The sequence below is a fragment of the Marmota marmota genome, unplaced genomic scaffold (genome assembly GCF_001458135.2).
Source record: "Marmota marmota marmota unplaced genomic scaffold, marMar, whole genome shotgun sequence".
In the NCBI taxonomy this organism is placed as follows: Eukaryota; Metazoa; Chordata; class Mammalia; order Rodentia; family Sciuridae; genus Marmota; species Marmota marmota.
This window is the reverse complement of record NW_025999853.1, coordinates 42,702,026-42,728,355: the sequence shown is the minus strand read 5'-3', so window position 1 is coordinate 42,728,355 and position 26,330 is coordinate 42,702,026. Positions and strand designations below refer to the sequence as shown.

At 36.9% G+C, this 26,330-nt stretch overlaps 1 protein-coding gene across 2 annotated transcripts in view; it reads left to right on the top strand.

Annotated features, from left to right (window-relative positions):
- The window catches only part of Srgap1 (SLIT-ROBO Rho GTPase activating protein 1), a 283,699-nt gene extending 257,607 nt beyond the window's left edge, over positions 1-26,092 (top strand). For both annotated transcript variants that reach the window (XM_048805875.1, XM_048805869.1), the window contains exons 19-22: positions 1,979-2,159; positions 3,151-3,285; positions 3,420-3,759; positions 20,958-26,092. In XM_048805875.1, coding sequence (XP_048661832.1) covers positions 1,979-2,159; positions 3,151-3,285; positions 3,420-3,759; positions 20,958-21,335 — 1,034 coding nt within the window. In that variant the 3' untranslated portion in view covers positions 21,336-26,092. The remainder of the gene's footprint in view (positions 1-1,978; positions 2,160-3,150; positions 3,286-3,419; positions 3,760-20,957) is intronic.
- Positions 26,093-26,330: the final 238 nt, after the last annotated feature.

Below are 26,330 nucleotides of genomic sequence, written 5' to 3'. Positions count from 1 at the left end.
AAAAAAAAAAAAAAAAAAAAAAAAAAAAAAAAAAAAAATATATATATATATATATATATATATACATATATAAAAAATCTGTTTGTGTGTGTATACACACACATATACATATATGTAATATGTATGTGATTTTAGGAGGGAACACCAGAATATTACCATATGAGTTGAAAGTTATATTCAATTGCTAAAAGACTTAAATTGTTGTTTTAAAAATTATCCATTTACATGTAAATCAGAGTGTTGTGGTACTGTGATATGAAATACTATTGACCTCAAATATTATCCACTAGCAAAATGATGGTACATTTTTCATTTTAAAAATGTTTTGTTGAAATTTAACCAGACCCTTTATATAAGATGAAACCTAAACTTTTCAGTGTTTATTGGATTTTATGCTTTTACTTTATATATCTCAGAGAACTTTGAGTTTATCAGGTGAGAAAGAAGCCTAGCTGTATATTAAAAAATCTCTGATATGTGGATGCCAACACATAACAAGGGAGGGTGGTGAGGGGGAAAATAGAAATCCATTGGATTAGATCAAGGAGAATGAAGAGAAGGAATGGGGGATAGGAATAGAAAAGTCAGTAGAATGAATTGAACATAACTTTCCTATGTTAATATATGAATACATGACCAGTGTAATTCCACATCGTGTACAACCACAAGAATGGGAATTTATACTTCATGTATGCATAATATCTCAAAATATCTCTACTATCATATATATCTAAAAAGAACAAATTTTTAAAATTTTAAACAGATTTTTTGATAATACAGAGAGATCCGCTCTGTCTTCTCCCAGTTTCCCTCAGTGGTAATACCTACATAAGTATTGTACAATAATCACCACCAGGATGTTGATGCTGATATAATCTATTCACTATATTCACATTTCACCAGTTTTACATGCACTTATTTGTGTGTTTACTTAGTTCTGTACAGTTTTACTACATGTACAGATTTGTATGACCACAATTATAGTCAAGATGAACAGTTCCATTTCTAGGATTCCACCTACTACCCTTTATAGCCACAATCACTTCCCCAGCACTTCCCCCACTACCTCAACAACCACACACCTATTTTCCATCTCTATAATTATGTCATTCAAAGAATGCTGTATAAATGGAATTATACAGCCTGTAAAGTTTTGAGTTTTGACTTTTTTTTTCCTTGAATATCTTTTAATCTCTAGAAGACATAATTTTTAAATCTGATCTTTTAATTTGGGCCAAGGGCAGCCTGCTTGATTCATAATTAAGATCCAAACTTTCTTACTGATGTAAGAGAAAAAGTTGTCATTACTTTTGATGGTAGTTGAAAATTTTATGGTACCAAAAAAGTCCATGAGGAAATTAAAGGTATTCAAATAATATTTATTGTGCTGATTTTTCTTGATTTTTTAAAAATAAGCTAAAAGAGCTGGGATTGTGGCTCAGTGGTAGAGTGCTTGCCTAGCATACCTCACGTGAGGCACTGGGTTCAATCCCCAGCACCACATAAAATAATAATAATAATAAGCTAATAATGCACAAACTCCCTAGTGTTTTCTGGGATGGTGATTTTTTCCATGTTATAAATGGTATTAACATATTGCAAGGAAACTCCATCAGTGTCAAAAGTAAGTATCGGAGCACTGTGGAGGATATTCCAACCAAAGGAGAGATTTCATATATTATATTGCAAAGTTATAATATTTTTATTAGACTGTCATTATATCTCAAGTAAAAAGCTATGGAGATTAAGATCTAGAGTTTGGTTTTTCTGGGTGTGCAAATGGATGACAGCTACGGAATGTTTTCCTTTATCTGTTTTAACTGCCCATATTTCCTCCTGCCTTGGCGATTTGTTTATTACCTCGTTCAATCTGGATATTAAAATAGCCTATTTCTAAAGTCTCATAGACCTTTTGGATCGTGTATCACATCTTCCTAACAATCCTGTCCCTCTCCATGTTCTGGTGTGTTCTTTGTAGAATGTGAGCCAATAGAAGCAATAGCCAAGTTTGACTATGTTGGGCGGTCTGCCCGAGAACTGTCCTTCAAGAAGGGTGCCTCTCTGCTGCTGTATCACCGTGCGTCTGAGGACTGGTGGGAAGGCAGGCACAACGGGATTGACGGGCTTGTGCCTCACCAGTACATAGTGGTGCAGGATATGTGAGTAGTCCCAACTTTGGCTGCCGGAGTGCTCCCAATAGAGGACTCCAGAGCTGTGGCTCTTAAACTGACTTTGGTTTTAATGGTAAAAGAGCAAAAGAGGCTACAGAGATAAAATTTCTGAGCTGGACACAGTTCTTCACCTTTCAAGTGGCTCTTTGCTAATGGTTCTTCAAGGACCAGCAGATACTCATTTTCCAAACTCTACCAAGAGGGAGTGGAGCAAGAATTAGTAGGAAACACCTCTTGAAGTTTTCAGCTTCTTAGAAAAATAATCTCTGAAAAGAAAATGGCTTTAGGAGCTAGAGTGACACTGGTAATTCCAAAAACAGCAGTGTTCTTCCTTGACATCTGTCTACGGTTTTAATTCCAGGTTCCCTTGGGCGAGGATACTGACTTACAGCCTAAGGGAGTCACCTCTAGGTGTTTATTGTTTCAATCTTGCTGAAGAGAAAGCTCTGATTTCAAAAATATTTAAGGACACAGGAAGATGGTCGTGACACATTAAAACAGCAGGTTATAAAGTAACGTGTACAGTATAATCCCTATTTTCTTAGTACATTTTGGAATGCATTACCAATTTAAGAGTAGCTTTTCAAGGGAAAGAGAAGTACACTATATAAATTGTATACAATGATTTAGTGACTTAGCATAATTTTAGAAATACTAAATATGTAGATCAGAATCCCGGAAATATTATGTGCATATGTAGACATGCAGTCATATATTTCTAAACTCCCTAAACATAGATATTCATAGTATAAATATTGTTCATAATGCACACACTCATAGATAATGTATTCCAGGTATAGGAAAAAAGTATAGAAGGATCTTTCCTAAAATCGTAACAGTTGTCTCTTGATGTTTCATTATAGGTCAGCTATATTAATAAAATGAAGGCTTAGTTACATAAATGGTATCCCTTCTTTATTTATTTTTTGGTCCCATTCATCTAACAAAAGACCCTCACTGTTGATTCTTATCATTTCAGGGATGATACATTTTCAGACACCCTGAGCCAAAAAGCTGACAGTGAAGCCAGCAGTGGCCCTGTCACTGAAGATAAGTCTTCATCCAAGGACATGAACTCCCCAACAGACCGTCATTCTGATGGCTACTTAGCCAGGTAAGTGGAGTTTGGTGACCACGCTCCTAAACCTCCACTTCTCCAGGGGCTGAGGAGTCATCACAACTTCAGCCTCACAGTTTTCCTGGTGTTCTAAGTTCTCCTATCTTCTCTCTTTTTCTGTGGATATCCAGACAAAGAAAAAGAGGAGAGCCACCCCCTCCGGCAAGGCGTCCTGGCAGGACCAGTGATGGCCATTGTCCCCTCCACCCCCCACATGCTCTATCCAACTCCTCAGTTGATCTGGGGTCCCCAAGCCTGGCCAGCCACCCCCGGGGCCTACTGCAGAACCGTGGCCTCAACAATGACAGTCCTGAGAGGAGGCGTCGACCCGGCCACGGCAGCCTGACCAACATCAGCCGGCACGACTCCCTCAAAAAGATTGATAGCCCTCCTATCAGAAGGTCCACCTCATCAGGGCAATACACGGGCTTCAATGACCACAAGCCACTGGACCCAGAGACAATTGCTCAGGTACAGTGCTTTTAATGGAACACTGCATTTAAGTACCTTGGCATGATGCATGATGAAGGTGATAGGAAGATTTATATTCTGTGACTATGTTTTCGTGTAAGCCAACTAAAGAAAATAGGAGATTTATTGTTTCTTTAAGGCCTGGATATGAGACTTTTTTGAAGAACTATTTGTTATTGGAAGAGCCCAAGTGTATTAGGTTCATATTGATTTAACAAAGACAAGGCAGAAATGTAGGAGCCAGGAAATTCAAAACCAACGTTGGAAAATAGCCAGGAAACTCATGAAAAAGAAGAAGGAGAAAGGACTAGCCCTAGCAATCCTAAGTATATTCTGAAGCTAGCAAAACAGACAAATGGATGAGACTCAACAGAGAGCCCAGAAACAGAAAAATTTTAGCACATAGTTATTTAGCACATAGCTTTCAACCCAGTAAATGATGGATTTGTCAATATATAATAGGATCAAATCAACAATGGTTAGTCATTTGAAGGACAGCAAAACTGGATCCCATGTACCTCTCTCACACACACACACCTTTTATGCCCAATACTGACTGCAGAGAGGGATTCTGTGGTTTGTTTCTAATGATGAGAATCAACAAAGTAAAAGTAAAATGATATTAATGAATTTGCCCATTGTTCTACCATATTGCCTTCTGGTTCTTTTTATAGCTTAAGACACCAAAAAAAATATGTTTATCTTAGTAACAAAGGAGGTTAAATAGTTCTCAGGGTTTGACATTTGAATAATCTAAAGCATCTTCCAGATATCACTGAAGCTTAAAAAAATACCTCAATAGATCAAAGAGTGAATAAGAAATGAATTAAACAAACATAGAGAAGTGGAAGGGATGGATTATTCTTAACAAAAAGCATCCAAGGAAATCTTCCCTGATATGACACATTTCTGAGCTATTTTGAGTGTCCTAGTGAAAAAGAATTCTGGATAGCAAATTAGATTGTGTGAGGAGTTTAATGTGGTTTTTTTTTAATTAAATGAATATAAAGTGCACAACAATTTCCCAGCAAAAATCAAAAAAGCTTTTGACCTTTTTGGTTTTTTCTATTCAAGCATTATGCAAGACCCTTTGAGACATATTTAGAACCAATGGTATTTAATTATAACTTGATTTAGTGATTTAAGAAACCCATAACATCATTGCTTATAATAAGCAGGTAGAACATGATCTAGGTTAGGAAGACAAAAATTAAAGAGTTTTGGGGGTAGATAGGCATAGTGAAGTCTATTTAACCCTTTTGTTTCCAGAACCAGGAAACCCTCAAATTATTAACCATAAAAACAAAAACTCATTCGATATACCAGGCTCTACACATTCTCTCTGGGGCAAATGTAAAAAAAAAAAATCCATATGCTTAGCAGTAAATGGAAATCACATCCAAAAGTAATCACTTGAAAAGTGATGTCACCCTCACAGATCTGTCCTTTGTTTATCTTTCCATGTCTAGTCTTCAGATTTCCCCTGAGGACAAGTGAGCATATAAAAACATAAAAATTCTTTTATTAAACAAACCAGTGGAATCTATGATGGAGATTTTTTTAAAGGATACAGTATCTATATGGAATCATCATGTCTTGGTCTATTCATTGTTGTGGAGACTATTGTAATATCATGTCTTGGCTTATCTATTTAGCAGACCCTTATTGAGCACTTGGTGTATACCAGGCCCCATGATAGGCTTTATAGATGAAAGTGTTTAACAATAGCTGCTTCTTCATGGTGCTTCCAATGTGGGGGGAAGAAGGATAGGAAAATAGATTGCACTGTACCATGGTACAAGGATAATTGTCTAAATGAGCAGAAGAAGTAGTAGGAATATAGAAAAGAGACATCTCAACCAGACTAGGGCAGGTTTTCTGCACCATCTTATATAACATTCTGTTTTGTTTTTTGTTGTTGTTGTCATTAAAAATTATAAAACTATATACTTTAAAACTTCACCATTTTTTAAAAAGAGAAAGAGAGAATTTTTAATATTTATTTTTTTAGTTTTCAGCGGACACAACATCTTTGTATGTGGTGCTGAGGATCGAACCCAGGCCACATGCATGCCAGGCGAGCGTGCTACCACTTGAGCCACATCCCCAGCCCCAAACTTCACCATTTTAAGTATATAGTTCAGTGAAGTCTATTCACATTCTTGTGAAAAATTCTCCAGAACTTCTTTGTCTTTCAAAACTGAACCCCTCAGTTCGGCTGCAGTGACACACACCTGTAATCCCAATAACTTGGGAGACTGAGACAGGAGGATCGAAAGTTCAAGGCCAGCCTGAGGCAACTTACTGGGACCCAGGCTCAAAATAAAAAGAGCTAGTGATGTAGATCAGTGGTTTAGCACCGCTGGGTTTAATTCCTGGTTACATTTAAAAAAAAAAAAAAAAACCCTGAAATTCTCTACACATTAAACAATAATTCCCCATTTCTCCTTCCCCTGTCCCCTGGCAACCACATCCCTTTCTGTTTCTATGAATTTGACTACTTCAGATACTGCCTATAAGTAGAATTATACAATATTTATATTTTTGTGACTGGCTTTCATTTAGCATAATGTCTTCAGGGTACACACATGTTGTGGAATGTTATAAGATTTCCTTCCTGTATACCACATTTTATTTATCTAGTCATTCACCACTAGTGCACACTTCACCCTTTTGAAGCAAATATTTTGTAATTCTCACTTTATTATTTGAAATAAATTGAATGGTGATATTCCTAATTTGAAAAATAATATAAATTTCTAAGTATACCATAAAGGAAAGATAAAAGGAAATAAATATATAAACAACATATTCAGTTGAATTTATTTGTTATCTTTAGATATACATGACAGTCAAGTATATTTTGACAATATTATACATACATGGAGTATAACTTCCCATTCTTGTGGTTGTATTTGATGTGGAGTTTCATTCTTATATGAACATAGGAAAGTTATATCGATTCCTAATCCTATCACCAACCCTTCCCTTCATTCCCCTTTATCTAATATAATGAACTTCTATTCCCCCACCCCTTATTGTGAATTAGAATCTACATATCAAAGAGAACATTCAGTCTTTGGTTTTTTGGGATTGGCTTAATTTACTCAGCATGATCTTTCCAGTTCCATCCATTTACTGGCAAATGCCATAATTTCATTTTTCCTTATAGCTGAGTAATTTTCCATTGTGTATATACACCATATTTTCTTTATTCATTCATCTGTTGAAGGAACTAAGGTTGGTTACCTAGCTTGGCTATTGCTTGGCTATAAACATTGATGTGCCTGTATCACTACAGTTTGCTGATTTTTGTCCTTAGGGTATAAGTCAGGAGTGGGATAACTGGGTCAAATCGTGGTCCCGTTACAGGTTTTCTAAGGAATTTCCATACTGCTTTCCAGAGTGGTTGCACCAATTTGTAGTCACACCAGCAATGTATGAGTGAAACTTTTTTCTCACATCCTTGCCAATATTTATTATTACTTGTATTCTTGATAATTGTCATTCTGGCTGGAGTGAGATGAAATCTCAGTGTAGTTTTAATTTGCATTTCTCTAATTGCTGGTGATTTTGAACATTTTTTCATATATTTTTTGACTATTCATGTTTCTTCTGTGAAGTATTTGTTCAATTCTTTTGCCCATTTATTGATTAGGTTATTTGGTTTTCTGGTGTTGATTTTTTTGAGTTCTTTGTATATCCTGGAGATACATGCTCTATCAGAGATGCAGGTGGTAAAGATTTTCTCCCATTCTGTAGGCTCTCTTTTCATGTTCTTGTTTCATTTGCTGTGAAGAAGCTTGAGCCCAACTCTCCATCATATCAACTCAGTTGACTTTTTAAGTCAACATGGGGTATAATACAATAATTAAATATATATATATATATATATACATACATACACACACACACACACACACAATATGTAATGATCAAATGAAGGGAATTAACATTTCCATCTCCTAGGATATTTATCATTTCTTTAAGTCTGGATCCTTCAAAATCTCTCTTCTAGTTCTTTATAAAATATAAAATGAATTGTGAACTATAGCTGCCCTACTATGCTCTAGAACACTAGAACTTATTCCTCCTATGTGTGTTAATTATCAACTACACTAGAAGACAAATAAAGTGGAAAAATGCTTTTACCTACACGTAGAATTTCCATAAATGCAGCAATTAAAAATGTACATGAATATGGGACTATCAAGTTAATTCAGTTAACTTACATTCTGTAAAAGGCATTCCCATTAGTGATATGATTTTTCCAAAAGGGTAGACACCTCTTGACTATGCAGTTCCAATCAAAGCAAACAATAATTTATACAGTAGTTACACTTCTGGAAAATTTAGCACCATGAAAAAATATCTTGTCTTTCTATATTATCAACCTAAACAACAGAGAGACATTCTCCAAAAAGTAATGATATTTATTCAGGGATAGCAGAACATTGTAAATGGAACATGTGTGCTGCAGTAAATTATGAGAATATTCAAAGAGGCTAAGGGACACAGACATTTTTAAAGGGGAAATGAGGAGCATTACGTTATCATGAAATAGTAATCACTGGCTACAAGGACTAATAGCAGCGGTGGTGCCGGTTCATGTTTGAATACACAATTGCTGTGCAGATGTCCTTGCAGAAGTATTTTTTGTGTAAGGTTACAGTGGCTTTTGTTCAAGGTTGTAGTTCTGGCAAAGTCTTTTATGAACAGTTTTGTTATCAGGCATACATGCCTGAGATCCCCTCCTGTGTAACCTTCCGGTTTCATTTACTTTTTTGGATAGGACTTGACAAAAAGAGGTTTCATTTTTATTTTGACAACTTTCACAATATAAAAAAGAATGAGACCTTGGTGTGAGCAAGATGATAACTTGTCTCCATCACAAAATGGGGCCACAATAAAGAATAAACAGTCAGGTGCAGTGGTGCTCACCTATAATCCCAGTAACTCAAGAGGCCGAGGTAGGAGGATCACAGGTTTGAGGTCAGCCTCAACAACTTAGTGGGACCCTGTCTTAAAATGAAAAGTAAAAAGGACTGGGGATGAACTCCGGTAAAATGCCCTCTGGGTTCAATCCCCAGTACCAAATAAATAAGTTTTTAATTTAATTTAAATTTTAATTTTATTTAAAGAATAAATAACCATAATCCAACTGGAATGACTGAAAAGATACACCAGAGAGTAGCAGGGAAGTGGTATGGTCCCTCTGGGCATGAAAAGCCAAGATAGCACCATAGAGAGGAGAGAGCGGGGCTCTGCCTCTACCAACCATCTCCCTTGCCTGGAGACCCATATAGTCCTCAGAGGGTCCAAATACAATTTGGAGAGTTGCCCAGAGTACAAGTGTTGTATTGCCAGAGTAGGACCACACATTGTGTGCCCTCCAAACACCATGACCTAAGCATCATCTTAAAACTAGGCCCACTGCTAGATTATGTTCTGCTCTTGGGGATGAATAACCACAGAATGCCTCCATTTGAGTCTCTGCTGTCATTTCATAATTCTCACATGAGTGCTACAGCACCCCAACCTTGGCTGCCCGGAGTCTAGGCACAGCAAGAAAGGTTAACATCTCAGCTGCCAAACCCATACTGTGCTTCAATCCCCAGGGAGCAAGTGGTCTTCCCCAGAGAGGAGGCCACTCAGCTGGAGGAGTATGTACACCTCTGCTTGGCCTAATAGCTTTCAGGCAGGGCTCTGACCTCTTTCCCATGAGCCCGCTGTACAGTGACAGCTGACAGTACTCACAGAGGCCTGGTACCCAATCCAACAGAAAGTCAGATGGCAGCCCCACCCACTAAAAATCCTGCCGTACAGCCACCAGCCCATGGTGCCTGTTTGCACCTATGTCCTAGCCAAACAGTGAGTGGTAACTCCACTCCCCAGCAAAACTGTGTCATATTTCTGGAGTCACAGACATCTTCAGTCTAGAACAATAAAGCAACCACAGAAACTGCACAGAAATCAAACTGCTGAGTCCACCCAGGTTCAAAGCTGACATACTATACCCAACCAAAACTGTAGGACCTATCCATAAGAAAAAATCTGTTTCTCTGGAAAAAGATCTATAAATCTGGAAAAGGTGACTGTTGCAGTGGGTATGCAGATAACAACATAGAAACAAAATAAATAGAACACAATGATTCTCCAGTAGCAGGCCCCAAAGAAAAGGAAATTTACAAAATGCTTGAAAATCATAATCCTAAGGAAGCTCAGTGACATATAAGAGAAAACAATTTCATTAAATTGAGAAAACCACTCATAATAAAAAAAAAACCGCGGGGGGGGGGGTGCAAAAGAGAGAAAAGAATAAAAGGTGAAAACACCAATGGGACACCAGTAAGTAACAAATATTCACAATATGTGGGTTCCAAAGGGAGAAGATAGCAGAGAAAGCATATTCATGAAACAATAGCTAAAACTACCCAACTCTTGAGAGTGGACATCTAGTTATTCTTTTTGATCTGTTATTCTTTGAAGTTCAAAGAATAACAGATCAAAAAGATCTTCTTTGAGGCACACTATTAATTAAATGGTCAAAAGTAAAAAAATAATAATAATAAGTCAAACTCAAAGAATTCTAATTGTAGCAAAATAAGTCACATATAAGAGAATCCCAGTTAGACTAACAGCAGATTTCTCAACAGAAACCTTAAAAGCCAGGAGAGAACAGAGTGATATATTAAAAGTGCTGAAAGAAAAAAAAACTTATAGAAAAGATTATACCCATCAAAGCCATCCTTCAGAAATGAAGGAGAAAAAATCTTTTCTAGACAAACAAAAACTGAGGGAATTTTTCACAACTAGGCCAGCCCTACAAAAAATGCTAAGGGAGTCCCAAATTTAGGAGTGAAATGGAGATAACTATCATCATAGCAACATGTGAAAATCTAAAACTGATAACTTAGATACACAGCAAAAAAAAAAAAAAAAAGAAAGAAAGTAATGAATCAAGCGTTACCACTATAGAATCCCACCAAACCACAAAAATTAATAAGAGAGGAAGAAAATATACAAAACAATCAGAAAACAATTAAAATGACAGGAGCAAGTCCTTACCGAACAATAATAACTTCTAGTGTAACAAATTAAATTCCCCAATTAAAAAGTAAAGACTGAGCCAGGTGCAGGAGGATTGTGAGTTCAAAGCCAGCCTCAGCAAAAGTGAGGTGCTAAACAACTGAGTGAGACCCTTTCTCTAAATAAAATACAAAATAGGGCTGGGGATGTGGCTCAGTGGTTGAGTGCCCAAGTTCAATCCCGATACCGAAAAAAAAGAAAAAGAAAGTAAAGATTAGCAGAATTAATTTAAAAAAAAGAAAGAAAGAAACCCAAGACCCAGTTGTATGCTGCCTAAAAGAAACTGTTCTCACCAGTAAAGGTACAGATTGAAAGTGAAGGAGGAGAAAAAGATATTCTATTCAAACAATTTAATAGGAAGCAAGAGTAGCTATACGCAGATGAAAACAGACTTTACATCAAAAACTGTAAAAAGAAACAAAGCCATTATGTAATAATAAAAGAATCAACTCAGAAAATTTAAATATAATTGCACTCAACACCAGCCCACCCAAATATATAAAGCAAGTATTATTAGATCTAAAGTAAGCAATAGACTCCAATACAATAATAGATGGGGATTTTAACACCCCAATCCTATCAGTGGACTGATCATTCAGACAGAAAGTCAACAAAGAAATAGCAGAGCTAAACTCTACTATAGACTAAACGACCTAACATACACCTACAAAACATTTCATCCAGTGGCTACAGAATACACATTCTTCTCATCAGTACATGGAACATTCTACAGAATAGACCATATGTGAGGCCAAAACACAAGTTCTCGACAAATTCAAAAAGTTTGAACTCGTATCTTCTCTTGCCAGGTGACATAAAATTAAAAAGTGGGAATTATACACATACAATATATTGAAATTTAAAAGCATGCTCCTGAATGGAATAGATCAATGAAGAAACAATTAGGAGAATTTTTAAATGTCTTAAAATAAGTGAAAATGGGAACACAACCTACCAAACCTAAGAGATATAACAAGAACAGTACTGAGAGAGAAATTTAAAGCAATAAGGGTCTGCATTCAAAAAAAGTAGATTTTACATAAACAACCTTACAATGTATTATGTTTGGATCTAAAATGTCCCCCAGAGTCTCTTGTGTTGTAGGCTTAGTCCGTGGTGCAGGAATGTTCTGAGGAAGGGCTTTTGAGAAGTGATTGAATCAAGAGGGCTCTGACCTTATTAGTGGATTAGTCCATTGATAGCTGAATGGACTACTGAAAGGTAGTGGAAACTTGTAAGCAATGGGGGGCATGGTTTGAGAACGTAAGTCACTGGTAGTGTGCCCTGGGAGGGTATTTGTTGCTGGCCCCTCCTCTCTCCCTCTCATTCTGCCTCCTGACTGCCATAAGCTGAGCTGCTTTTTTCTGCCACACCTATCTGCCATGATGTTCTTCTTCACCTCAGGCCCAAAGTAATGGAGCCACAGACTGAAACTTCTTAAACCATGAGTCAAAATAAATCTTTCCTCCTCCTGTTATTTTTGTCAGGTATTGTGGTCACAGCAATGAAAATCTGACTAACATGATGCAACTAAAAACTGTAAAAACAATAACAAGCCAAATCTAATATTAGTAGAAGAAAGGAAATAACAAATATGAGAGCAGAAATAAATGAAAGTGAGACTAAAAGAGAAAGAGATCAATAAAAGTTTATTTTTTGAAAAGATAAACAAAATTAACAAACCTTTAGCTAGCCTACTGGAAAAAAAGAGAGTAAGATCATATAAATAAAATTTAAAATAAAAAAAAATTATAACTGATATCACAGAAATACCAAGGATCATTAGATACAGTCAATGACAACTATATACCAACAAATTGAAAAATCTGGAAGAAAAGGATAAATTCCTAGATGCATAAAATTTACCAAGACTGAACCATGAAGAAATAGAATGTCTAAACAGGCCAGTAACAAGTTATAAGATTGAAGCAGTAAAGTCTCCCATCAAAGAAAAGCCCAGGGATCTCACTGCTGAATTCTACCAAATGCTTAAAGAAGAACTAATACCAATTATTCTCAAATTATTCCAAAAAACTGATAAGAAAAGAATTCTTCCAAAACTTGTTTTGTAAATTCAACATTACCCTAACACCAAAACCAGAAGACACAACAATTTTAAAAAAAATTGCAGACCAATATTCCTGATCAACATAGGTACAGAAGTTCTCATCAAAATACTAGAAAACCAAATATGAAAGCACATCACAAAGATTATGCACCTTGGTCAGTTGGGATTTATCCCAGATATGTAAGGATGGTTCACCATATGGAAATCAACAAATGTGATATATCACATTCATAAAATGAAGGACAGAACCCTATGATCACCCCAATGACACAGATAAGACATATATCCTTTGATTATAAAAACCCTCAACAAATTTGAGAATGAACTATGTAGAAGGAACATAGCTCAATACAATTAAGGCCATATAAAGAGGGAGGGGTAGAGAAAAGTTGGTTATGGGTAGTAAGTGAAGGTTCTATAGGAGGAAGAAGTGATGGTGTGCTCTTGCACTGTAGGTTGACTATGGATAACAATGTACTGTACATTGAAAAAGCTAAAATAAAGAATTTTGAAAGTTTTACCATAAAGCAATGATAAATGTTTGAAACACACATACACATAGATATAAATAAATATATACACACACACACACACACACATATATATATATACACACACACATATAGGTATAAATATACAAATATATGTCCAGACATGGTATCTTGCTAACATGTACAATTTTTGTGTTTTATATATCAGTTAAAAAATAAATATTTTTTGAAAAAACAAGGCCATATTCAGGTGTGATGGTGCACATCCTTAATCCTAGCTACTCAGGAAGCTGAGGCCAGAGAATCATAAGTTTGAGGACAGCCTGGGCAGCTTAAGAAAGAGCCTGTCTTTTTTTTTTTTTTTAATTTTTTATTGTTGGCTGTTCAAAACATTACATAGTTCTTGATATATCATATTTCACACTTTGATTCAAGTGGGTTATGAGCTCCCATTTTTACCCCAAATACAGATTGCAGAATCACATCAGTTACACATCCATTGATTTACATATTGCCATACTAGTGTCTGTTGTGTTCTGCTGCCTTTCCTATCCTCTACTATCCCCCCTCCCCTCCCCTCCCCTCGCCTCTTCTCTCTCTGCCCCCTCTACTGACATTCATTTGTCCCCCTTGTATTATTTTTCCCTTTCCCCTCACTTCCTCTTGTATCTACTTTTCTATAACTCTGAGGGTCTCCTTCCATTTCCATGCAATTTCCCTTCTCTCTCCCTTTCCCTCCCATCTCTCATCCCTATTTAATGTTAATCTTCTTCTCATGCTCTTCGACCCAACTCTGTTCTTAGTTACTCTCCTTATATCAAAGAAGACATTTGGCATTTGTTTTTTAGGGATTGGCTAGCTTCACTTAGCATAATCTGCTCTAATGCCATCCATTTCCCTGTAAATTCTATGATTTTGTCATTTTTTAATGCAGAGTAATACTCCATTGTGTATAAATGCCACATTTTTTTTATCCATTCGTCTATTGAAGGGCATCTAGGTTGGTTCCACAGTCTTGCTATTGTGAATTGTGCTGCTATGAACATCGATGTAGCAGTGTCCCTGTAGCATGCTCTTTTTAGGTCTTTAGGGAATAGACCGAGAAGGGGAATAGCTGGGTCAAATGGTGGCTCCATTCCCAGCTTTCCAAGAAATCTCCATACTGCTTTCCAAATTGGCTGCACCAATTTGCAGTCCCACCAGCAATGTACAAGTGTACCCTTTTCCCCACATCCTCGCCAGCACTTGTTGTTGTTTGACTTCATAATGGCTGCCAATCTTACTGGAGTGAGATGGTATCTTAGGGTGGTTTTGATTTGCATTTCTCTGACTGCTAGAGATGGTGAGCATTTTTTCATGTACTTGTTGATTGATTGTATGTCCTCCTCTGAGAAGTGTCTGTTCAGGTCCTTGGCCCATTTGTTGATTGGGTTGTTTGTTCTCTTATTGTCTAATTTTTTGAGTTCTTTGTATACTCTGGATATTAGGGCTCTATCTGAAGTGTGAGGAGTAAAGATTTGTTCCCAGGGTGTAGGCTCCCTATTTACCTCTCTTATTGTTTCTTTTGCTGAGAAAAAACTTTTTAGTTTGAGTAAGTCCCATTTGTTGATTCTAGTTATTAACTTTTGTGCTATGGGTGTCCTATTGAGGAATTTGGAGCCCGACCCCACAGTATGTAGATCGTAGCCAACTTTTTCTTCTATCAGACGGCGTGTCTCTGATTTGATATCAAGCTCCTTGATCCATTTTGAATTAACTTTTGTGCATGGCGAGAGAAAGGGATTCAGTTTCATTTTGTTGCATATGGATTTCCAGTTTTCCCAGCACCATTTGTTGAAGATGCTATCCTTCCTCCATTGCATGCTTTTAGCCCCTTTATCAAATATAAGATAGTTGTAGTTTTGTGGATTGGTTTCTGTGTCCTCTATTCTGTACCATTGGTCCACCTGCCTGTTTTGGTACCAGTACCATGCTGTTTTTGTTACTATTGCTCTGTAGTATAGTTTGAAGTCTGGTATCGTTATACCGCCTGATTCACACTTCCTGCTTAGAGTTGTTTTTGCTATTCTGGGTCGTTTATTTTTCCATATGAATTTCATGATTGCTTTCTCTATTTCTATAAGAAATGTCGTTGGGATTTTGATTGGCATTGCATTAAACCTATAGAGAACTTTTGGTAATATCGCCATTTTGATGATGTTAGTTCTGCCTATCCATGAACAGGGTATATTTTTCCATCTTCTAAGATCTTCTTCTATTTCTCTCTTTAGGGTTCTGTAGTTTTCATTGTATAAGTCTTTCACCTCTTTTGTTAGGTTGATTCCCAAGTATTTTATTTTTTTTGAAGATATTGTGAATGGAGTGGTTGTCCTCATTTCCATTTCAGAGGATTTGTCGCTGATATACAGGAATGCCTTTGATTTATGCATGTTGATTTTATATCCTGCCACTTTGCTGAATTCATTTATTAGCTCTAATAGTTTCTTTGTAGAGCCTTTTGGGTCTGCTAGGTATAGAATCATGTCATCTGCAAATAGTGATAATTTAAGTAAGAAAGAGCCTGTCTTAAAATGAAAAATAAAAGGGACTGGGGATATAGCTCAGTGGTAGAGCACTTACCTAGCATGTGCAAAGCCTTAGGTTCAATCCCTAGTACCACAATAAGTAAATAAATAAAAAACCAAAGCTATGTATGGCAAACCCATAGGTAAAATATAGTTAGAATAACATAGTTTATGGAAAATAAACTGGTGAAATAAATTGAAGAGGGCACCAAAAAATGGAACGATATCCCATGTTCATGGATTGGAAGAGTTAATGTTATTAAAGTGTTCATGCCACTCTAATTCAACGTAATTCCTATCAAAATGCCAATGATATTCTTCCCAGAAATAGGGGAAAACAACACTCCTAAAATCTGTATGGAGCCACAAAATCCCAACTAACTAAAGCAACCCTGAGCAACAAGAATAAAGCAAGGCATCACAGTATCTTACTTCAGAACACACTACAATGCTACAGTAACCAAAACATCCTGGGCATATATCCAAAGGAAAGAAAATCTGTATGTCAAAGAGATATCTGCACTCCTATATTTGTCGCAGCACTGTTCACAATAACCTAGGGTGTGGAATTAGCCATTAATAGATGAATAGATAAAGAAAATGTGATATATAGAAAGAATGGAATATTATTCAGCCATAAAAATGAATGAAATCTGTCATTTGTGGCAGCATGGATGGAAATGAAGAAAATTATGTGACATAAATAAGTCAGGCACATGAAATCAAATATCAGCTATTTTTATGTAAATGTGGAAACTAAAAAATTGATTCCATACAAGTGTAAAGTAGAGAAGTGACTGCAAGAGTCTTCAAAGGGGATTAGTTTGGAGAGAGGACCATTGCTGGTTCAGGTGTGCATTTGGATTAAGAAATATTTTCTAGTGTTCTGTAGCACCACAGGGTAACTGTGATTGACAGTATTTAATTAAATATTTTAAAATAGCTAATAGAGAATATTTTAAATGCCCCCAACACAAAGAAATAAGATGACAAATATACTTCAAAATCTAATCTAATTGCACATTATATGTGTGTGTGTTAAAATATCACACTATATCCCATAAATATGTATATAATTATGTGTCAATTAAAATATTTGAAAATTTAAGAGGTGGGTTCTAAGTGCTGATTATTATAAATAGAGTTTTCACCTATACAAATGTCTATAGAAGACATTCAAAAATTGAACAATATGCAGGACAATTCATTATATGAACTATCCAGGGTACTTATAAGATATCTGGTATGTCTGACTCCTGACAACAGAATGCCTAGGATGTCACCTCATTATTATGACATTTAGGATACATGTATGCGTGCGCGCACACGCGCACACACACACACACACCATATTACAAAGATGCCCACAATGGGATAGTACCACATCCATTGAAATCCACTGGATAATGGCATCAGGGAAGGACCTAAACTGAATTCTGAAGAACTTCCAGGAGTTATCCAAGGATTATATATATATATATATATATATATATATATATATATATATATATAATATATATGTTTAGAGAGAGATAATTTTTTTAATATTTATTTCTTAGTTTTTTCGGTGGACACAACATCTTTGTTTGTATGTGGTACTGAGGATCAAACCCGGGCCACACGCATGCCAGGCGAGCGTGCTACCGCTTGAGCCACATCCCCAGCCCCTTATTTATATTTCTTGAAAGATCCTGTTTATTTATATTTCTTGAGAGATTGTCGCAGTTTAAATTTAAGCAATCCTTTATCATAAATTGAAATAGAATTTCATATCAATAAGTCAGAATGCCTGACAAAGCAGATTTTAAGCAAAAAATTAATCAAGAGACAGAAAAATTAATCAGAAGATCACTATATCCTGGTAAGGGAACAAGAGATATAATGATAATAATATATATGCCCCAAATATTAGTGCACCTAATTACATTAAAAAAAGATAATTCTTAACATTAAACCCCAGATAGATCCCAATACAATAATATTGTATTGTTAAATGATATTGTATTATCAAAACACCATTATCACCAATAGGTCATCCAAATATAAAATCAATAAAGATATTACTGACTCAAATAATACTATAAGTCAAATGGACCTAATAAATATTTACAGACTATTTCACCCCAAAACAACTGAATTAACTTTCTTTTAATGCTACCTTTTCCAAAATCAACCATATTCTAGGTCACAATGTAAATTTTAGAAAATACAAAAAAATGATATAACCTCATGCATTCCATCAGATCATAATGGAATGAAACTAGAAATCAACAAGAAAAAGAATATAAACCACATAAACACAGAGAGACTAAATAAAGAATGGATCAAAGAAGAAAACAAGAAATTCTTAGAAAAAAATGAGAACATATATGATAAAACATATCAAAGCTCTGGGATAGTGTGAAGCAGTTCTAAAGAGGAAAATTTATTACAAAAAATACCAAGAATCCCACTCCTTGGTATTTATCCAAAAGAACTAAAATCAGCATACTATAGTGATATAACCCCTCAATATTTATATTATAGAGGGATTGGAGGGGAAGGGAGTGGGCATAGGGTTATTAATGATGGTGGAATGTGATGATTATTATTATCCAAAGTACAGGTATGAAGACATGAATTGGTGTGAATATACTGTGTATACAACCAGAGATATGAAAAATTGTGCTCTATATGTGTAATAAGAATTGTAATGTATTCCACTGTCATATATAAATAAGAAAAAAATACCTCTGATGACTGTAGATGCAAAAATCCTTAATAAAATATTAGCAAACTGCATTCAAAAACACATTAAAAAGATAATACCCCATGATCCAGTGGGTTTTAATGCAGGGAGATAAGCTTGGTTCAACAAAAAGATCCCAAATAAATAAGCTTATGTTCCACCTCAAGTCCTTAAAAAAGAAGAACAAACTGATTCCAAATCAATAGAAGACAGGAAATGGAATTAGAAAAAAATTGTCCCTTAAATTTATTAAGAAGACTAAGAGGCCAAGAATAGCCAAAGCAATACTAAGAAAGAAATTTGATGCAGGAGACATCACAATACCGACCTTAAATTATACTACAGAGCTATAGTAACAAAACCAGCATGGTACTGGCATCAAAATAGACATGAAGACTAATGGAATAGAATAGAGGACACAGATGCAAACCCATATACTAATTTCTGTCTGATAAATTGGACAAAGGTGCCAAAAATATATGCTGGAGAAAAGATAGCCTTTTTAACAAATGGTGTTGGGAAAACTGGATATCCATATGTAGAAGAATGAAATTAGATTTCTCTCACCCTCACAAAGTCAAATCAAAATGGATCAAAGACTTAGGAATTAGACCAGAAACCTTACAACTGCTAGAAGAAAACAAAGTCAGCACTTGCACTTACTTCCTTAACAAGACCCCTGAAGCTCAAGAAGAAAACCAAGAATCAATAAGTGGGATGTCATCAGATTAAAAAGGAAATGATTAAGAGTGTGAGCAGAGTAAATCTTTGTCCTCTGTACCTCTGACAGGAGATTAATATCCAGAATATAGAAAGAACTCAAAAATCTTAACATGCAAAAAAAAAAATAATATTTACCCCCAAAATGGGCAAGAGAACTAAATAGACACTTCTCAAAAGAAGAAAAACAAATGGCCAAGAAATATATGAAAAAAAATGTTCAACATCTCTAACAATCAGGGAAATGCAAATCAAAACTACACAAAGATTCATCTCACTCCAGTAAGAATGGCAATTATCAAGTACACAATAATAAATGCTGGAGAGGTTGTGGGGGAGGGTAAACTCATACTTTGTTGGTGGGACTGCAAATTAATACAAACATTCTGGAAAGCAGTATGGAGATTCCTCAAAATACTAGAAATAAAACCACCTCTGACTTAGGTCTCCCACTCCTTGGTATTTATCCAAAAGAACTAAAACCAGCATGCTATAGTAATATAGCCACTTCATTATATATATTACAACAGAACAATTCACAATGGCCAAATTATGGAATCAGCCCAGATACCCATCAGTAGATGAATGAATCAAGAAAATGTGGTATATATACACAATATGGTTTTATTCAACCATAAAGAAGAATGAAATTATGGCATTTGCTAGTAAATAGATGGAAAAGGAGAACATCATACTAAGTGAAATAATCCAGACTCAGGAAATCACGGGTTGAATGTTTTCTGTAATATATGGAAGCTAGAGAAAAATAAGGGAAAGAAGATTGGGGTGGGTGTTCCAATATCATAAAGATAAAGGGAAGATCAGTGGAGTAGAAGAAGATGAGGGAGGGAGGAGGGATGGGAAAGTGGAATATAGAATCAAGTTAACAAAATTACATTCTATGCATATATAAATATGCCATAGGAAATTTCTACATATACTTTATGTATACGTAGAAAGTACCAATAAAAAATTTTAAAAAGGTGTAAAAGGAAGATAAGTGGAATAGAGGAAGGAAAATAAGGAGAGGAAGCTAGGAGGTAAATGGGGAGAAAGAGGATTTAAATCAAATTACATGCATGTATGATTTTGTGAAAATGAACCCAGTCACTATGTGTAACTATAATGCTCCAATAAGAAAATACACTTAAGGGCTGGGGTTGCAGATCAGTGATAGAGCACTTGCCTAGCATGTGTGAGGCACTGGGTTCAATTCTCAGCACCACATATAAATAAATAAAATAAAGGTCCAACAACAACTGAAAATATTTTTTTAAATACATTTTAAAAAAATAAGTCAGCATGCAAGGTAGAAAATACCAAGAGGCTTCCTAGTGCCTTAGAATGGCAAATGTTTGTGATATTGCCCCATCTTGGTCTCCTGAACATTTAGAGTCAAACTAATTGCATGGGATGGCGCTATATTTGTACATTCTGTAGACTATGCTCTGCTGAATTGTTTTCTTTGAAATGAAATGTATGGGTTTCTATACTTTAGTATTCATTTTCAGTCTGTTTTTCCATCTATTTTTCAATAGGATATTGAAGAGACAATGAACACTGCTTTGAATGAACTCCGGGAACTGGAGAGACAGAGCACAGCAAAGCATGCCCCTGATGTGGTGCTGGATACCTTGGAACAAGTGAAAAACTCTCCCACCCCTGCTACTTCCACAGAATCTCTCAGCCCTTTGCACAACATTGCCCTCAGGAGCTCAGAGCCTCAGATTCGACGTAGCACTAGCTCTTCCAGTGACACAATGAGTACTTTCAAGCCTATGGTGGCACCCAGAATGGGCGTGCAGCTGAAGCCCCCAGCCCTTAGGCCAAAACCTGCTGTTCTTCCAAAAACAAATCCTACCATAGGACCTGCCCCACCTTCCCAGGGTCCAACAGACAAGTCTTGCACGATGTAAAAACCAGCTGAGCAAAGGCATAAGGGGAGGTGATTTAAAAGAAACGGATTAGTGACAAAAGTCAGTGATCCATAACTTTCCTTAGTTTTGTGCTTATAACTGGAGATCTTTTGGCTTTTCTATGTTGTCGAATGTTATGTCTGCAACTAGCTAACTTAACACGGGCATTTGTATTTTGTAATTTTTTAAATAACTGGACATATGTCATTTTAAAGACAATAGAAACACTTAGACTTACTTGAAAATCCAATGCTGCACCACTTGTAATGAAGGCAACACCACTCCCCGCATTGTCCAGTGCTTCAGGCTTAGTGGAGCCCAGGTGAATCTCCTGAAAGCAGGAGAATCTGAGTGCCAGGTTTTATTGGAGTAGAACCAGTGTTGGTCTGTGGCACTTAGGGTAATAGCTGAAAGATTATGGCACTATTTGGCAGCTGAGAGTGAGCACCTCTGATTCCATTCAGAGTAGGGGTCAAGCTCCTGCTAAAAACTTAAAAAAGGGTTGTCACAGTGGGACCTTCAGCCCGTGGCTTGAATGAGTTGAATGATTGCCTTTTCTGTAACAGTCATTTCCTTGGGTTCAGTTGAAAGACCAGTGAAGGGAGTAGAACCTCACAGTTATTGCTTGAACTGAACCCGGGAAATGAGAGAGAGATGCCATCTCAAAGCTATAGATGTGAATCCTTCCATAAGCATGATCAGGCCCCAGAGATGTCCAAGTCCATCAGGGCCTAGAAAGGACTAGAACAGTCTAATGTTAAAGATTTTCTAGTGATACCACAAACCCCTAAAAAAAAAAAAATCTGTTGTTCAATATCTGCCTACAAAATATGTGTCCCCTAAATTCTTATGTTATCCTCTTTGGAAATGGAGAGAGCAGACAGGACATGAATCCTTGATTCACTATGTGTTCTCCTCTGACAAAATTACCTTGCTTCCTTTAAATACATCACAAAGGCCTGATAAGCCTGCATTTGAAATCCCAGCTCTCCTCTCCATTTTTCTCTTTGAGCCAACCCAGAACTGACTATGGTACTTGAGTTCAAAAGCCATGCTAGGCCATAGTGGGAAGATTATCTTATGATTCCAGGGTGATTTCCTCATAATTTTGTACCTTGGAACCATGATTTTTTTTTTCATGTAATCTCTATATAACTCACAGTCAAGTGAGCTCAACTAGAGACTCTCTTTCTCTGTCATCCTAGCACAGAGACAATTTTTCATTAGCCCATATTTTTACTATATTTCTCTAACTTAAAAATTGGTTTTTGTTTTGTTTTGTTTTTGTTTCTTTTAGTTTTGGAGCTGGGGATTGAATTTAAGGCCTCATGCATGCTAAACACACACTTTACCACTGAGCTAATCCCCAGGCCCTCCCCAAATTGTCTTGAATGCAATTATTCCTACGAAGGTACAAATCACCATTGTCCCACTACTGGAGCTGATATCATCTATCGACCTATGAGCATTTTATCTACATTGTCATTGAACTTCCCGAGTTAAACAAACAAACAAAAATGGATGCCTCAGAACAAACTCTGCTGGACACCTCTTGATTGCCTTCTAGGTTTAGTTTCAAACTGGCATCCAATTGCATGTCCACCTAAGAGCTGCACAGCAGGAACTTTAATTAATGGGCCCACCGGTGAATGCATTATGCAGAAACAAATCAAGATCTGTACTAAAATCATTTCTTTGATCTCTACCTCAATTTGCCAGATTAATTGTTCTATTTGCAGAAAGAGATTAAATTAATGAAGTATTATTATCTTTCAAATGACATTGCCAATTGCTTGCCTGAGGCCTGATTTCACAAATGGATTGAATAGTGGGATTCCCCCCAGCAGCCCCCCGAGTATTTCCAGGTATGGTTATAAATTATAAGCCTTAGAATTTCCATAATGATTCTTTATTGGCCATATTGAAAAAGAGGCCCAGCTCAGCCTAAATTCATTTCCCCTAAATTCAGTGGTTGTTCAGACCTTTGACACAACAGAGACCCACTTAGGACTGAGTTTTGAATAGCACCAACCCTTTTAAACAGTTCTCCCTTAAATTCTCTGACAAGTTTCAACTTTCTTTTATAATCCTCAGTTTTTTAAAAATAATCAGGATTCTTAAAACCATTTTCCTACTCTAATGGAAGAGTAAGAGGTTAACAAAATGCATGAGAAGGACACAGGTGTTCTGAATTTATTTTTAAATGCCTTCTATGAACTTTTGACTATAGCTTTTAGATCTTACTCCCTCAAGTTCATTCCTTCATCTCCCTGGTATTCCTCCCCAGGGTCTTCTCTCTTAGTGTTTCCACTATAATGGAATAACAGTTGCCTTTCTGCCCCCCAAATCAGGCCTCTGCTGCCTTGGATGACAGAGGACGTGCTGCTGTAGAGTCTGGGAGACTGTGCCTTCTCTCAGGAAACAGCTCCTATTGTACCCCATCACTCCCTTTCTCTGGCTTCTCCCCACTTTTTCTCCCAATACTCCTAACGTCACCTCCAGACTTTTTCCTCAATAACAAGCAAAGCATGTGACCTCCAAGTGAGCAAGGACTCAGTAAGTTCTGGCCTCTTCTTACTTTGTTTAGTAAGTCTTCAGAGTCCAAGGATAAGACAAGGTAACCACTTTCTTTGCAAAGGACCCAAAATAACACCCAGTAAAGCTCATTAAAAGCTGCAGCAGCTGAGAAGCTTCACCTGCCTCACGGCTTTCTTTAGGGCCACAGGTGCAGCGCACAGAGGGAAGACACAGGGAAGAGGGAGAGAAAAAAGGAAATGAGTCTTGGAGATGCTATGTCCCCCTCTCCATTTCAAGGGTCTTAGCAGTCTTACAGTTTGGGGAGGTGATCATTTTGATGGTGAGTAAATTATAATGCTATAAATATTAACCTTATTCCACCTGCACAAGTATATATATTCACAGCTGATACAACTGTGTTCATGTCCCATTTATAGAACTCAGTGCAGTAGCTGTACCAAGTCAGCTTTTTGGTTTGGCTAGGGATCTGGGGAGTGGATTGTTAGGATAGAGAGGAAGGTACTTAGTACACATTTTCTGATGAGTGTTAGTAAAGTGTTTCAGCCTGTTGAGTGGCACTTTGTGGAGCTCCATGTTCACGTTCAGTGTCAATGCCATTGTTCAATAGTTTCACATGTCTTCACACAACATAATCTGACCATGGGGCCCCTTGAGCCATCCATAGAATAATTTACAGCAGGGTCCCATGTAATCTACCACCTTAGTCATGAACGGTAATGAAATGATGTAGAGCTCCAAGGGTCAAATGTATTCTGTAAGAATTTCCTATGTACTTTTGCCATTCCCAAAATGGGTTTATAATTTAGTGAAAAGAAAACAGGGGATGGGTTGGTTGTGGTGTCCTTAGCTTTTAGGAATGATATAGCCTCTGAAGTCCACTAACTGAAAAAACTATCATCTGATGATTACAGCCTCTGAAATCCAATGTTAAAAAGCCTAGGGGTCCATTAGGGATAAGAAGACTTCAGATGTGGCTTGATACTTACTCCTGACCATAGCAGTGAGAGGTTATGAATGCAGAAAAATGCATTTGGGACTTAGTCTTGCTTGCAGTTGTCCACCACAGAGGCCCTGAGACACACAGCAGCTTAGAATTGAAGGCTCCTTCCATGTGCAGAGCCCCGCTATTCTGGATCACCTACAGGGCTGAGAACCCAACCTCCAGCTGGGCTGGAGCATGGGACTTGGTACAGGGTGACTTTGGCACAGATGGGTAAAACAAGCTGGAATCTGAGCTTTCACTTACCCGATTATGCTTTCTTTAAAAAGAAAGAAAATAGTCTATGTGGTATAATAGAGAAGGGTACCTGTATCTTTAAATTGCGTAGGGAATTTTGTATGTTTAAATAATTGTACTGGGTTCCATAATGCTTATCTTAGAAATTGTTTAGTAAAAGAAAAAATATATAAGCCGTGCATTTGTGAATGCCCCTGTTAGAGCATTCATCCAAGTTCAATGTGTAGTGTGATGGTTATTATAGATATTTAAAGTATAGTAAGTGGCTGTGTAACAAGAGAGACTGCTATTTACCTGCATACTTAAGGGTAACTCATGCCCACGTAATTAAATCAGTATTGTCCTTTCCTGTCAGTTTGACCAATTGCAGTACTGGTAGCTTCCTGCTTGTGACTGTTACCTACTTGTGTCAATGTACATCTGTAGTATGTACATGTGAAAGTGCCTTTCTATTTTAGAGGAGTTTAGCCTTGCTCTTGTACTGTCACCCCGCCCCACCCACCTCCTCCTCCCTGCAATTCCTGCTGCCCACTTGAGTGTTTGGAAACGTCCTTCATCCCTCCCTGCCCCATTTCTACCCGCCTTTCTGTGCCTCAGTGGTCAGTGGTGTCTGTCATGCATCTTTGCGGGTCATCAGACTGTCTCGTGTTCCTCCTAGACGTGGCTGTGCCTTTCTCACCCAGCAGTGACTCCGTCTCCTCCCATCCCACCTGTCCGTGCCCTGCTCACGCTGCTGCCTGCCATTGTGTTCGCCCATGCTCTGTACTGCCTCTTACCATCACATTCCCTCCTCTCTGAGACGAACATAAAGGGGGATGCTTTTACAGTTCTGGAAGAAGAAAAAAAATGTTTGTTAATCTGTTGTGACGATGCACTTTTCTGTATAGTACTGTACATTTTGGCATGTACCATTACAGGCTTCAGTATACAGTCGGGTTTGTTCTTCACGGTGTATCTTTATAATAAATAAGATAGTTCTGGCCGCCTTTGTCTGCTTGGTGTAATTATCCATGGTGTCTTTGTTCCTTTCTTTTTTCTCATCATTATTTCCCCCCAGAGAGCTGGGTCCCATTAAATGATGTGAACTTTTAACCTTTAAAAAACAATTTTTTTAATCTGTCATTTTTGTTTGTACATTTAAAAAGAATTATCATGCACAGGACCTTTTCCAAGAGGCATAGTTTTTCAGAGTCATGGTTTGGGGACTCCCATATAGCAAA